At 45.0% G+C, this 16,375-nt stretch overlaps 1 protein-coding gene across 4 annotated transcripts in view; it reads left to right on the top strand.

The window, feature by feature from the left end:
- Positions 1-16,375, top strand: part of MAPKBP1 (mitogen-activated protein kinase binding protein 1) — a 921,590-nt gene that overhangs the window by 490,255 nt on the left and 414,960 nt on the right. For all 4 annotated transcript variants that reach the window (XM_086937231.1, XM_086937232.1, XM_086937229.1 and 1 more), the window contains one exon: positions 9,025-9,162. In XM_086937231.1, the coding sequence (XP_086793357.1) occupies positions 9,025-9,162 (138 nt within the window). The remainder of the gene's footprint in view (positions 1-9,024; positions 9,163-16,375) is intronic.

Raw genomic sequence — 16,375 nt, 5'->3', positions numbered from 1 at the left:
GGAAATGTTTGGTAAAAACAAAACACTTGCTTTAAATGCACTTCGAATAAGTGTATCTGGTGGTGCAGAAGATCTCTTAGTGGTGGAAGATGGAGATGATTCCATATGGTACAAGTGGTGTGGTATTTAGTATATAGGTGATATTGCATTTTGGGGGTGCTGGAGGGTGTAGATGGTGTAGTAGAGCTAGTGGATGTAGTTGGTGATTTGGGTTTCAGACGTGTTATACACCATGTAAAGCCTATTCCATATGAGTTTGAGATGTAGCTGATGATGTAGGGTGATTTTTGTGGTGAGGTTAGTGGTGTATGTAGGTGGTTTCATAGAGGTAAGTGGGCTCTGGAGAAGGGCAAAGATAAGATGTTAAATATGCGTACATACATAATTAAAAACCTCAAAGCAGACCTAAACCGGCCAGTTCTAATGCTCAGAATGTCAGATTGAAATCTGAACAGCTTTACAGAATGTTACATTTTTAAACATTTGTAAACCAAGTCCAAAATGGCAACAATTACAACAGTTGCAAATGTGTTTAATACCTCCAATCTGCATTCATGCTTGTAGAATATTTCCCCCCTCTGTGTTTTCTTTGAATTGCATAAAATTAATCTTCAGTCGAAAAAGAAGCAGCAAAATCTAGTAGACTTTAAGAATATTTAGAAGAAATAAAAGGTATCCTCAATTTGGACTTTGAATTAATGTGGCAGTCAGAAATATGACCATTCTCGTGTCCTTGCATAAAAGTAGCCAACTTAAATTACTACTGATTCTTATGAAGACCATTTTCTCAGTTTCAATCTCCGTGGAATTGCATACTTTTAAATACCTGAATATTCAATGTCCTCTTTCTTGCATTTGGGATAAACCGTTCTACAGTATCCACTTTCAGATGAACCGTTGCTTTGAGACGCAGTTGCTGGTAATATCCCTGGAGATATCACTAGCAGTTGCTTGCTGTAAATACCCCAATTAGCAACCTTAACCATGATGCTGACTTTGGCTACAAAGGGACTACATAAAGGAATCTAGTGTTAAAGCCTTAGAGTAAAGTGCCTGATCTAGTTTATTTTTTAATAGAAAGAATACAGCAAGGCTAAGACAGTTATGCTGGAGTTACATACTAGTTCTGCTACATAGTTTCTTTAAACCAACTTTTCTCATTTTATACCCACCAGGGTGGGATTACCATTTAATGGAAAAAATCCCTACATTAATTCTCCAACCTCGTAAAGTAGATATGAAACAAAACACTACCAAAGAGTGAAGTGTGAAAAATTCATATATATTGAATCATAAAGGCATGATTTATAACCACACAAACGACTAATCACAGATTATTACACACAAAAAATGTATACAGCGAAATTACAGTACCTGAATACAAACATTCTACACATAAATCACAATACAAATGAATCCACAAATATTTTCATATATGGCACAATCAATTACATCAATGTCATTTTCTTATGTGACCGCCCTAATTTAGACATAAATAATAGATCAATAGCTCTAAAGTTTAATTGGTCTATAACGTTTGATATCTGTGTACATTGACGTTTCGACCCCTTAATGAAGTGTTAAATTGGTAATCCTCGCTACTGCGTCTTCATCGGGACTAAGAACAAGTTTGTGTGATGCCTTGTTCCTCAAAATGAGCAGCCTCGCCTGTAGAGCTACTCTTAGTCTTCTCTGTAACCAATCTGAAGTGGAGGGGCACACTGTGCTCCCTAGGTGTTCTACGGGGTCTTGTGTTGAGTAGTCACAATAATAGATATGTGACCTCCCATGTCAACAAACGCGGCCCTTCGCCTCCCGTACCAAGGTTAATAGAGGTTCCAAATGCCCACCTCTGGCTGAGTAAGCTCGGAGAATAATGAGAAAAAATCCCTGATGTGCCCCTCCACTTCAGATTGTTTACAGAGAAGGCTAAGAGTATCTCTACAGGCAAGGCTGCTCATTTTGAGGAACACGGCATCACGCAAGCTGGTTCTTAGTCCTGATGAAGACCCTGTAGCGATGGTTACCAATTTAACACTTCATTAAGGGGTCGAAACATCGACGTACACGGAAATCAAACGTTATAGCCCAATTAAACTTTAGAGCTAGTGATCTATTTTTATGTTTAAATTGGGTGGTCACATCAGTAAATGACGTTGATGTAATTATGTCATATATGTAAATCTTTGTTGTTTCATTTGTATTGTAATTTATGTGTATAATTGTTTGTATTCACGTACTGTAATTTCATAAGAATATTTTTGTGTGTAATCTGCGATTAGTTGTTTGTGTGGTTATGTCATGCCTTTATGATTCGATATATATGAATTTTTCACACTTCACTTTTTGGTAGTGTTTTGTTTCATATCTACTTTACGAGATTGGAAAATTAATTTGGGTATTATTTTCCACTAACCCCTTGCCTGCACATGACGGAACCATGCCGTCATGAGCCAAGGGGCGGCGTGTGCCCATGAAGGCGTGGTTCCGTCATGCGGCTGCTGCTCCGGCCACGTGGCATTAATTCCCTGCTTCTGCGGGCAAATTAAGGAGCGGGCGGGGCCGTGACGGAACCACGCAGTCATGAGCGCAGGCCACCCGAGATTCATGACGGCGAGGTTGCGTCACAAGCATGGTGGCGCCGCTCTCAAACCCGACCCCCGCGCCGTGGCGAAATTAGCACCGCGGCCAAGGGGTTAAATGGTTAATCCCATGCTGATGGGCATAAAATGAGAAAAGTTTGTTTGAAGAAACTATGTAGCAGGACCACTGTTAGCTTACTGTAACTATCCCCAGGTTCTGTGAAAAACTGGGTTACCCCATTGATATTAATGGAGTTGCATACTAGTAACACAACACTGCATGGATACATCTCAACTGTCCAAGCATTCATGGTGGACTTGGGCAGTGATCTCTTGTGTGGGGGTACTTATCAAGTCGTACCTTATATTGTTTTGCCACTGTGACTGTGCCGTTGGTGGGCAAGTGCCGGGCTAGTGAGGGTTCTTGCGGGCCCCTACATGAGAAGGAATTTTATGTTTGCGGCAATCCCGCTGAGCCAGGTAGGTGCTGAGGGCACCCCCTATATCTTTAGAATGAGATGGATGAATTTCTAACTTCTCCTGACAATAGGTCAGGTCTCTCAGCCAGTCCTTATTGTGCGGTGCAAAGTGCCTGTTCTGTGAATTGTCAAACTGTGGTCCAAACTGGGTCACCTGGTCGCATCTCCATGCCAGTTCTAAGACCTATTTTGCAAAGCCCAACGGGGATATGGTATCTTTTTGTGCAGAAATTTGACATGAATTGGTCAGTCTGTAGTGGAAGGAAAGTGCACTTGTTGCACTACTTCCATCGCTCCTTAGTCAATGCAGAACCCAGCTCAAGATATCAGAGCTCAAGGCGCCCTAGCACTTACCACCAGTACCCTGTCCTGCATAGTCCTGTACATACTTGTGATCAATTGTTATATAGAGGGAGACTCCAGTAAGCTCTCTACGGCCATCAGTACCAATGTCTTCACAAGAGGAGGGTTGCAGCATTTTGCAGGCGGCGCAAAGGCGATAGTAAAGCATCAAGGTGTATACATTCAGATCAGGACTGTAATTCTTGTAGGGTAAGGAAAGTGCCATACTGGTATAGGTCTCCAAACTCAGTGAGGTTCTACCAAGCCATCTGTTTCTGGGCCCAGCTTTCCTTAGTAGGAGGAAACATTGTGTTGTGCACTAGTTGTAGCTTTGCAGCATAGAGGCAGTCCAGTTGAGCTAGTCGGCGCAGCCAGTCCCATGCGCGAACGGCACATCACGCTCCTAGGATGCTTTAGCCTTGTGCATAGGACATTGGGCCTAAGGATGCATTGTCTGCTTCTAGTGCAGTGTGTAATAGGTACACCGTGAGGTGAAACAGTAGTGCACATCTTGCGCCTCTACACAGTAGTAGTATAGCTTTGTACCAGGAGTGCATAACGCAGCCGGCTTAAATGGTAAGGTCTGCACCTCACTTGCTAGTTATGGCTGTTTGCCCACCCACTTCAGTAGCGTTCTGACTTGATTAAAAATGGCTTTAGTGAGGGAGATAGTAATGTTAGCGAATAAAGAGATTTGGGCAGAGCCACAGTTTTGGTCATAGCTATACTATTTGCCACCCAATGGGGACAATCTAGAGTACATAACGACCTGCTCCCCCTGCCACGCAATCGCAACTCCATTGTGCGCATGCTAAAGCTGGGTTACATCCGAGCTGACCTAGTTGCCGAGGTACCGGACAGACGGCCAGCTAACTTATGTGAAAATTCCATCTGAAAGCGCTCAGCGCCTTTGTCAAGGGGAAAAACAGACTTGGACTAGTTAATATTTATCCTAGTGAGAGCGACACACTGCAGGAATTCGCTGATTATAGGCGCTAGGTTTCTGGCTTGCTCCTGGATGCTGTCTACAACATGTACACTAATGTGTGCGGCATAGGCCAGTGTGTGCTCAACATGGTGCTGCCTCCACTGGGCTGCCATGGGCTTCATAGCTATGGCATAGAAGAGCTGGGAAAGTGGGCATCCTTGTAGCATACGTCCTTTAATATTTAAAGGGGGAGAGATCACGCCATTTATGTGCAGCCTGGTGGTTAGGTATGCATAAAGAAGCCAAATCCCCTAGAAAAAATTCTGCCAATACCTGGTCTCTGGAGCAGTGCAAACAGAAAGCGCCACTCCTGATGTAGTGTTTCGGTGTTGGTGCCAGCGGAGGTGTATGTCAAGGCTGTAGGTGGTGGGATTGGTGTAAGGATATGGTAAATTGCCTGCTATTGGTCCAGCAAGGGTAGCAATGGTCATTGGGATAGAGAAAAGTATTCACCGGAGGGCCTAAGTAGTGTGTTGATGGTGGTAGTGACATATGAATAGTCCATCTGTAGAGTGTGGTGTTGAACATTGTTGGTGGTATAGTTGATAATAGTATGCTTTGAGGGTTGATATTGTAGGGCTAGGGTAGTTGTTAAGCAAACACCTACCTCTGCCACGTACCCTCTTCCAAAACCGAGCAAGCTGATTGGGGCCAACACTTAAATCAGTCTACAATGCTTCCATGTATATGCATAATGACAGACAGAAGTTAACACAGTGGTTGCTCTCTTCTGCTGAGGGATAAAATGTGGAGTGTTGTGTAGCTTTCATGCTCCTGTGCTCATGGAGGTGTGGATGCCGTCGCATGCACCTGCTCCCTTCACGTGGCGTCTGCCACCTGGTGCTTTGACGGACCTGGTGTTGCGTGAGAAACTGAGGACAGTTATTGAAGAATTTTTTGACAAAAATGTTGGCTCTGTTGATAACATGGGAACAGTATGGGAGGCCTTTAAGGTGACGGTAAGGGGAGCGTGTATTGGACTGCAATCAGGAGTGCTCAAATCGCTGACGGACTCCATGACAAGCTGGAGCGTGAATTGTTATGCCTAGAGCGACGACATGAGCTGCAACCGGCGGAATCTCTGTTGGCTGACATACGGATAAAAGCCACAGAGTATAACGAACTAGCAGAGCAAGAGGTTAAATTCTTGTCCAAACTTACCAGGGCACGGTATTATGGTGAGGGGGGGCGTCCGGGACGTGGACTGGCAGACACAATTAAAGAACCGTGGGCTAGGCACTGTGGAGTACAGGAGATTATGGATGGGGACACCACCGTGACGAGCGCAGCTGGCGTCCTGGATTGTTTTGCACAATATTATGAGCAGATGTATGGGCATAGAGAGACGGCAGGGGAGGATGAAATAGTGCAATATCTGGAGGACATAGCGTTGGTCTGGCTTTCGAAGGGACAACAAGATTTCTTAATGCATCACATTACGGAGGGGGAGTTTCGAGATGCAATTGCGGCTCTGCCAAACGGTAAAGCGGCCGGAACTGACTGCTTACCATCTGAATTTTATAAGGAGTATGTAGATTTGCTTCTGCCTCTCTTGGCGATGGTCCTGGAAGAGGCGTTAGAGCAGGGACAGTTACCAGCAACGATGAGGGAGGCATTGTTGATGGCTCTGCCGAAACCGGGCAAACCACAGAATCAATGCTTGTCATATCGGCCTCTATCCCTGATGAACACGGACGTTAAGATTATTGCCAAGGTGCTAGCAACACGGCTGCGACTAATATTGCCGGTTATGGTGCTGCCGGATCAGTCCGGTTTCATCCCCCTTCGCTCCACGACTCATAATTTGAGGGCTTTGTTTGCTGTTCTGCATCTTCTTAAACTGGATCTTGCTGCGGTGGCGGTTCTCTTAGACGCTGCGAAAGCGTTCGACTCCATGGCCTGGCGATATATGAGAACAGTGCTGCACAGCATGGGAGTGCCGTTTTTCTTTACGTCCTTAATCACTCTGCTTTATACAAACGCGAGTGCGGGTTAACGGTCATGTGTCGGCACCATTCTCTGTGCAGAGGGGGACTAGCAGGGTTGCCCCCTTTCACCCTTACTATTTGCTATTATATTGGAGCCCCTAGCATGTATTCTGCGACAAAGGTATGCAGACACGGCGTTACGATTCCCTCTCAGGTCCCTGGCGGTATCTATGTATGCCGATGATATGGTTCTGTACGTAAGGGAGCCTGCCCAAAATTTGGAAAGAGTACTTCGGGAATTTATTCGGTTCGGGCGCTTCTCGGGCTTATCCATCAATTGGGATGAATCTATATTGTTGCCCCTCACGGACGTCACCCTGCTGTTGCCATTGGAATTTCCATTGGCGTGGGCGACTGAGCCTGTTCGTTACCTGGGGATCTGGGTGCACAGGGATTCCCAAGAGCTAATTCGAGTTAACTACGGAGTGGCTATTTCAAAATTTGAAGATCAGGCAACACGCTGGATTTGGCTATCACTTTCGTTTGCTGATCGGGTTTCCCTGATTAAAATGGTGGTCCTTCCTAAATTTTTGTACTATTTTGTTAATGTACCAATTGCCCTGACGTCTCACTTTTTTGCGCAGCTTCAGTCATTGTTAATCACATTAGCCTGGGCAGGGAAGAAGCCGGGTGTGAAGTGGGACGTACTAACAAAGCCTTACGAGTTGGGAGGCTTTGCCGTGCCGGACAGGAGACTGTATTATCTATGTGCTCAGGCTCATTTTGCTACTTACTGGCTTTCGGCGCCACCATATACGCCGCACGTAGCACTTGAGGCAAGCGCAGTACTTCCGCTGCCCCTAAAGGCGATGGTAGTGAATCCGCACTCGGTATTTGACAAGGGTGAAGTGGACACGGTACAGTGTACTTGGCTTGGGGTGAGTTAGGCAAGCGAGCGAACAGATTGCCATTATACGCCCCGGGTATGCCGTTGCTGTATCATGCGGAGGTCTCGGTATCGAGCGAAATAGGAGCTTTACAGTTGCTACAGGGTGCAGGGATACACACTATGGGAGATATCTTTCCGATTGCCCAGTTTCTTCCGTTACAGAACTTATTGGAACAGGTGACTAATACAACCATGGCCACGTTCATTTATGTCAGGCTACGAGCTGCGATACGTGCTTTATATCCTTCTTTCCCGGATGAGCCACCGGTGTTAGGTGCCTTACAGTTGCTATATACAACGACCAATCGGGTGAAATTAATCTCGCGATTGTACCGGGCTTCACAGGAGGATGAGGGAGGAGGTGGTGGTGTGACTGCTAAAGCAAGATGGGATGCGTGTTTACCTGAACCATTGACCGATAATGAATGGTCTGAGTGCTGTTCTATGACTGGTAGATTTGCAGCTAATGGAAATTTTCGTCTCATTCACTATAAATTCCTGCAACAGTGGTATTACACACCTGCACAGTTGGTTAAGTATGGTCTCCACAACTCATCTAATTGTGTACGATGCGGAATGGAAGGCGCCGACTTTATCCACTTGGCCTGGGGGTGTGCTCGTGTATATGCGTTCTGGGCAGCTGCGACTGCGGCGCTATCTGAAATGACGTCAATTGAAATTGCTACTGACCCGCGCTTATGTTTGCTGGGTATGGCCTCTGGAGTGCCTGCCGGAATGAGACGATTGGTAGTGTTGGCGCTGCAGATTGCTAAGCGCAGAGTGGCTGCTTGCTGGGGTGGAAGATGAGCGCCAGATGTCAAAATATGGTTGCAAGACATACCATATTGTCGTGATCAGCTGACCTGTTATTATGAAGAACTGCCTGTCACCTCACCCCCGCGTGATGTTTGGGGCCCTTACACTGCGTATATGCTGTCTAAGCTTGATGATTGATGTATGTTACAGCATGTGGACACAGTGACGGAAAAGGGATTTCCCGGTTAGTACTGACTGTGCAGATGTCCACTGCCGAGTTGGGACTATGGTGCTGATGTTCTTCTCCTCATCATGTGAATATCCATTATATGATAGGCATTAGTGGACCCTTGACCTCACCTCCGTTTGTCTGTGGCATGATTTCTTTCCATGAGGAAACCTTCTGCAGTAAGCATGGCCTGACCAATGCCTCAACCAATGCTACGATTAATTCCATATCCTGTATGCCTTGAATGACTTCTGATTTTATGCACTATTGAACGATGACATGGTTGGATCCCTGGGTTGTTGGGGAGGGGGGGGATGTTGAAGTATTCAGTTGTTACTATTGTATACCTAAAAATAAGACTGCTTATAATCTGTATGATGATAATACAAGACTCCGGTTCATCACGTTGACTTGCTGTAACACCTTGCCTTTGGTCTCAACTATTGAGATTTTTATCACGATAATTGAGTTATGTACATGAACTGCTTTGCGGCCGGCCCTCTTTGCGGGTTGTAGGCCAAGTGCTGTGTTCTTGTAATAAGGTACAATAAAGGTCTTAAAAAAAAAAAGTGTTGTGTAGCTTAGCCCAGGTTTCAATACCGCTAAAGAGTGCAGTAATTTGTGGCAAGTAGTACCAGTGCACAGCAGGATACCAAACCTAGAAATGGATAGATGGGTACAAACACTTGTTTATTCAAAGCAATTTAGGGCAGTGGTGACTCCAAATCATACATGAATGGAATATTTATTTGTGACCTGATTTCTTTTCAGAAAAATGTGGTTGTGGCAGCCAACAAGGTATCCAGCAAAGTGACAGCTGTGTCATTCGCAGAAGATTGCAGCTACTTTGTCACTGCCGGTAATCGGCACATCAAGTTCTGGTACCTCGATGATACCAAAACCTCCAAGGTAGGTCAATCAGCGTTAGGCTTCTGATGTCGAATCACAAATGTTGGACCGAAATCGTATGCAAGTAAAAAAAGTATTTTAGAAGGTCACATTTTAATGTTGTATAATTCATAAGTTGGAAGCAATGCAAGTGAAGTTTGCAAACAGAGACAATAAACGTTTCCTTTTAGAAATGTGACATTATCATGTGTATTTTTGTCTCCTGAATTCAGCAGATTATAACGTTAAATTTGCAAAAGCTTTGGAGTGGTGTTCCTAGACCCACTCATTATGAGGTTAGGATTTCCAGCTGAGACGTTTATAGTATAGTAGACTATTAAAAGTATGTTGACGTTCTTGATGATTACGAAATTGCTAGTTAATATGCACATACGACTACAGAGGAAGGAATTTTACCTGCTGCCCTAGTACTTCCTGATGTTTTGTAGTACCTTACATTCCTTGTATACCTGGGGGAGATTTATTTGTGCTTTCCTTGCAACCAATTCTTACTGAGTGCGTTGGGTTTTGAGCAAGCAGTCTACAAAGTAAAGCTGTAAATGGTTACATTTTTTCTTGACCTGGTCTGTACTATGTAGGACTTGTCATCTTGCCTGTCCGCAAGGGCCACAAATGCGTATTATTCTATAATGGTGTGTCCTTGTACATAGTGAATTTATTTAGCTAAGCTTTTAAAGGTCGTCAGTAAATGTAACATTTAAATATTCTATAATGGAAAACGGTCACCAATGAACATTATGCATGGCCGTTAATATTTCCAGTCCTTAAGCCATGTAAATCTAGTTTGTATATTTTAAAAAGTCGATTACAGTTTTATATTTCCAACTCCAAGACCATAGTTCGGTTTCTTCAGTTTTCAGTAAGTATATAGTATGTTTCCAAGAAAGAGTTGATACCTTTAGAGAAAGTTTGTTCTTAAAAGTATCCTTTTATTTCCTACACCATCAAAGTATTAGCAATTATAATAACCAGTGCCTTTCTGGTAATGCCAAAATAAACTATAAGGTCCACCCTCACATACTTTATATTTTGACTTTCTGTAAGTAATGTGCAATTCCGTTATAGCAATTCATACCGATGCTACCAATAAGTCACCTATGTCCTTGTCTGGATGTATGGCTTATAGAAGGAGTTTGGGAAATGTGTCTTAGTGCAAAATAACTCCAGGCAGATTAGTAATAGTTTATTCGATTGTCTATTAATTGTATGAAGCATCAACACTTTCAGTGCTCAGTGGCATTTTAATCCTTGCTCTCCTAAGTAAGAGAATCTGAGTATTGTAAAGTCTGTGCATGATTCCATCTCTCCATTACCTGCATAGGTTGTAGACGCTGGTAAGATAGGCCAGGGTTCCTGTATCTTACTCCCATCAACAAATTAAGACTTCCTCTTTGAGAAAGTATTGAGGGCCATTCAGCCATCTATTTAGTAGTATAGAACGCGTTCATTAAAAATTTTCAGGTTTCCTTCTCACATTGTTATACCTATTTATGATATTGTAAAATATCTCTGGTGTTTTTGCTTTGGGAATTGCCATTTGGAGTGCGTTCAATGTCACTGCCAGCACTGTTCATTTTACTAAAGAATGTACGCTACAAGCCACGTAGATCGCTCAGAGAATCGGACTAGAACTTTTTTCAGGAGCTCATTCCCAAGATGTATATACCACACCCAGCGAAAGTACTTGAAAACATAGTGTTAATTAAGAGTCAGTCATTTATAAAGGCTGGTTATCGCTTGACTTTGCTACAGGCTTCACCTAGGAAGAGAAACTCATTATGACATCTAAGAACGATCAGTGAAATCAGACTTTAGTTAAACATGCTCTTGTATTCTATATTGGACCTCTTGAAAGCTTATAACTATGTCCATCATTCCACTTTGCCAACTCGCCTAACAAAAGGATGTGTGGCGTGGGTCTAGCAATTTGCACAGTGGCAGTCATTTGGTCTTATGGGCTCAGCCTTATTCATCTCAACCTTTCACTTGTGATATTACCAGAATGTCAGCCCTTTCACAGTTAAACAACACTCATACGAGCTGATAATTTGTTTTATATAAAGATGTTGCTGAGGCTGCAAAGACCGGGTGTAATTAAGCCTCTGAATATGGCAATTGCTTATTTATTATCAGTCCGTCCATGGGAGAAACCACAGCCTTGAGGGAAATAGACACATTTATAAAGCACCAGCTCCAGAGGCTGGTTCTTGGACATTTGGCCCATGTAGAAGCCTGTGCCTAGTTCCCTTGTAGCCAGTAATCTGGGAGTACTGCCAACATGTTCTTACTGAATCATAACTTATACAGTTCAGGTGTGTTGGCTCCACATACTGCCATTAAAAGATCTTTAGATATCTTTGTTTTATTTTTTTTTATTTCGTTATTGATTTTCAAGAAGCGACAGTGCACATAGCCCGTCAAGCAGGAAGGCATAATGTCGATGAAAAACAACAAAGATCTTTAGATATCTTGACAAGTCTCCACTGGCTTGACTGTGTTCATTTGCAGGTTCGTCTGTTAATTGAGTATTTCATAATATGCACCTTGTTAAAAATGTCAGTGTTTTAACAAGCTCATCTACTTCTTCATGGACTTGTCATTTTGCAGTGGCAGTAAGTGGTGTGTGGAGTGTAGAAGTCTGGTGTTTACAGTGCCCAGACTTCTATTTTCTTGGACAACTTAAAACTGGGAAAGAGTGAGCAGGAGGAATATTACTGTCTCATCGAAGCACTCGCATGAGGCACACCACGCTCAATTGCTAAGGCACCGCACAGATTAGAGTTTCAGAACAGTTTAAGCATGTCTATTGTGAGTTGAACCACTGATTGGGTTTCGATGATTTAGCTTTATTCTAGTAGACTCCCAACTGAATAAGCCTAATTCTCTCTAAGATCTGAATGAGCATATCCTTTGCACTCATTTTCCATGCTAACAATCTTTTCTTGATGATCATCGATGAAGAGCACTTAGTCTTTATTTGTGAAAACATGCACCACTCCTGTGGCTTTTAGTGCTGTCTACTTCTACGTAAGCCCAGAATGTTGAGGCTTATGTGACTATTTTATTGCAGCCACATAGAGGCTGTGTTGCTAAACCTAACTGCTTTAATTTAATCTGACTTTATCGTAATGACATTTGCATCACTAAACACTTCGAGTGTGGTGATCTTACCCCGATGATAGTGAAATTATGTCTACTAAGACTATCCACTTTTATCACTCTGCTCCAATATTTCGTGAAAGGTTTCTCTTGTTCACAGACTCCAACACTGCCAAATAAAACCTAACGATTCTAGGACATAGCTGTGCTTTCAATTTGTTTAGTGCTTAGGTTTTATGCCTATTCTTATCTAGTACCAAATATGTATTTTTTAATATAGTGAGCCCTGCTGCAAAGTTCCTTCAGCGTGCAGAGATCATGACACTTCCTAAAAAATTAAAAGATGCTAGTTTGAAGGAATAAAATAAAGAAACGTCAAATGTTGATTATAAATTGCGCAGAATGCACAATTATTAGTTCAGAAGAACCTGCCTGGGATAATGAAGTCTCATGGTATTGCCTACTTATTAGGGGGTCTTTTAGTCTTGGAGTAAAGATTACCTAGTAGCCCCAGCAGGATGTCAGCAATACTCATGTTAGACAGTTAACACCTCACAAATGTTGCTTTTTCACATGGTTGGAACATGAGCTTACACGCATAATTTGTCAGCTGAACCTACCATCCTTCAGAAGTTTCCTAAAATATTTTGAATGGTGGTAGGGTCTCTTCTAGATGTTAGTTTGTGCAAAAACCTTCCCAACAGCATAGAGGATTCTGGTTCTATAGTAAAAGGTAGCAGGCATGTGGAACCATCTTGCATCGAAGAACTAGATCATACTCTTCATGTGGAGATTGGATTCTAGCTTGAAATCAAAGTTCTGGAGACCTTCGGGAGGAAGGATAATGTTGGGTCACTCTTTAACACCTTTAATTTTGTGGCCTTATTTGGTGTGATTAATCAAAGGTTGCACACAGTATTATCCTTTACACTTGACCAGATCGCACATTCTGATTTTCAGATACTTTAATTGGTTATCTTTTGAACTAAGCAAGACACTTATCACGTTAGTGTTATTTAGAAGTCCCTTCAACATCAATGTGCTGAAAATTTGGTTGTTTAATTGTCAGATGTGGAACTTGATTGAGGAATTTCCGTTAGTAAGAATGCAGTGGTGGAAGATCTTTTCTAAAGTGTATTTTGCTGAAGCAGCATATTGGATAAGAACACCACTACTTTCCTATGAAGGATATTGCTGTAGCAAGAGTGCCTCAAAAATTCATTCTTAGCAAGTATGTGCTTTTCTGAGTCTTTGTCAGGGCACATGGGTCTCACTTTTTCCAGACATTTTTTTTTTTCACAACCAGTTTATTGATGAAGATGAGCATATGAAATAGAGTGGCAGCCCACAATCAGGACTACACCACCAGACATTACGATACAATCACAGCAGGTAACCAAGTGTCCAAGCAAGAAGATGATGCAATCAAGGATATCAGAAAACAGTTACCCCACCTTCACCTTATTCCGCTACCTACCTACCCAACTCCCCGATCCCACCCTGGAACCCACCCGAACCCCATGCATGTGTGCACTAACTGTATCAACGTAAGATTGTGACGTGGGTAATGTGTGTGGACATGGGCTTTGCCAGCCAGTACGGGGCTAAAGGTCTTCCTCTTGCTCCACTGGAGGGTCTAGTGTCAGACCTCTATAATCCGCCCACCTCTTCCAAATCTTAAAGTGTTTGCGGGGGCATCCTCGCGCCTCAAATATAGGTCTCTCCAGGCCCATACAGAAGTCCATACCAGCCTTCCATGCAGTCAGGGGGGGGGGGGCTCACATTCTTCCACGCTCGGGCCAGGTCCCTTTTAGCCACCACCAGCCCCAGTAGGAGCAGGTGCCGCTTATAAATATTGCCACCAACCCCTTCCAGGACGTGCAACAGACCCAGACGGTGTGTACGGGGGAGGGTCCAGCCCAGCACCTCAGACAGACAGCCCCAAACACCCCTCCAGAAGCCAACCAGCCTAGAGCACGACCACATTGTGTGAAGTAGCGTACCCACCTCAGCCCCACACCGCAGACATTCCGGGGACCCAATCAGGCCCGCCTTCCACAGACGCTCTCGGGTATAGTATGCTCTATGGAGAATCTTGAATTGGATGAGTCGGAATCGCATTGCGATAGCCGCCCCCCTCGGGGATTCCAAGGCCTCTCGCCAGTCGTCTTCGTCCAAGGGGCCGAGATCAGCTTCCCAAGTCGTCTTCAGTGAGAGAAGAGTAGGGGAGCAGTGGGTGACCATGGTTCGATAAATGCGCGATACTTTCTTGTCCCCAAGATCACCCATGAAGACCTTCGCCTCGATCGGGCTAAATTCAGGGAGTGAGTCAAGGTTGGCAATGCTGGGCGTCAGTGCATGTCGGAACTGTAGGTACCGGAAAAATTTAGATTGGGGCATATCAAATTCGGCACTGAGGGTCTGAAAGGATTTGAGCGACGTACCAGACATCACTTGGCCTAACTGCGAGATACCTATTGCATCCCAGCCATCGAAGCCTGACAATTTAGAGAGTTCAGGTAGCATGCCGTTCCGCCATAAAGGTGTTTCTGCGGTTAGTTGGCCCCACCAGCCCACGCGACGCAAGGCCTGTCGCCATATAGCAAACACGAGTTTAGTAACCCTTGGCAGCGAGTTACGCAGTCGGGGTGAGTATAGGATGGTATGGAGCGAGTTATCGCCCATCAAAGCACGCTCTAGGGCATAGGCCGGGTCCCCACCGTCACAGTACCACCATTCGTTCAGAATAAGGAGATGAGCGGCCTGGTAATACGACTGCAGATCCGAGGTGGCCAGGCCTCCACAGTAGGTGGACAAAAAGCATGTGCGCAGTGCCACCCGGGCAGAGCCTCCCGCCCAGAGAAAGCGGCCCAGCACTGAGTTAACCTGTTTAAACCACCGAGGTGGGATAGGATACGGATGGTTTTGCAGCTGGTAGAGTAGGCGCGGGAGCGCAACCATCTTGAAAATGGCAGAACGGCCAAAGATTGTCAGGGGCATTCGAGACCAAGTTTTGACGTCTGTCTGAACTCGTTCCCAGACGGGCTGCAGGTTATGGTCCCAGGCAGTGTCAGCCGAGTCTGAGAGAAACACCCCAAGGTATTTCAGCCCATTCGTGGCCATCCGTAATCCTGAAGCCCAGGGGTCTGTCACCGGGTCTCCTGATAGCACCCACAGGGTGGACTTGTGGAGGTTGAGATACAAGCCCGAGGCCTCTCCAAATTGGTGCATGATCTCCAAGACACGTGGACCCGAGCGTTGCAAATCAGTAAGGAAAAAGAGGACATCATCCGCATACAACGCGATTTTGTCAGACAGGGTAGCATTCCATACAAAGCCCCGTATCTGTGCATCCTGGCGCACTCTTGCCGCCAGGGGCTCCATGGCCAGTGCAAAAAGATAGGGGGAGAGCGGGCAGCCCTGCCTGGTCCCTCGGCCTATGCGGAATGTCTCTGACACCGCCCCGGCGACCCGCACCGAGGCTGTAACATCAGTGTAGAGGAGCTTTATATAGGATAGGAAGACCGGGCCTAAGTTGAGCCAAGATAGTAAGGTAAATAGGTACGACCAGCCAACCGAGTCGAAGGCCTTGTTGATATCGGCCAGCAACAACGCCGCCTGGTCCCCCAGGGCTCCAACAGCGTCGACCGCCGCCTGTGCGCGCCTGATATTGTGTCGCGTCGCCCTTTGGGGCATAAAGCCTGCCTGGTCCGAATGGACTAAAGCAGTAATGTGTGGAGCCAGACGGTTCGCCAGAGCCTTGGCCAGTATCTTAGCCTCAGTATTAATTAAGGAGATGGGCCTGTACGAGTCATGGCTATCTGGGGGCCTGCCAGGCTTCTGAAAGACCACTATTTCTGCATGGCGCCAGTCTGGTGGCAGCAGACCCCGAGTACGGGCCGCTTCCAGCACTCGGCGGTAGTGTGGTCCCAACTGCACATGGAATTTTTTAAAAAACTCACACGGGTAGCCGTTTGGTCCAGGGGCCTTACCGGCGTTGAGTTGCCCCAATGCGTCTCCCAGTTCCTCCGCCGTGAGGGGTGCATCCAGGGCCTCCCTGGTCTCGTCCGACACCGGCACCGGCGGGAACTCCGCGAAGAAGCGGGCCAAGTCG

Source organism: Lissotriton vulgaris, chromosome 9, assembly GCF_964263255.1.
Source record: "Lissotriton vulgaris chromosome 9, aLisVul1.2, whole genome shotgun sequence".
NCBI lineage: Eukaryota > Metazoa > Chordata > Amphibia > Caudata > Salamandridae > Lissotriton > Lissotriton vulgaris.
Note: the sequence above shows the minus strand (reverse complement) of the source record. Positions and strands in the feature narration are given on the sequence as shown.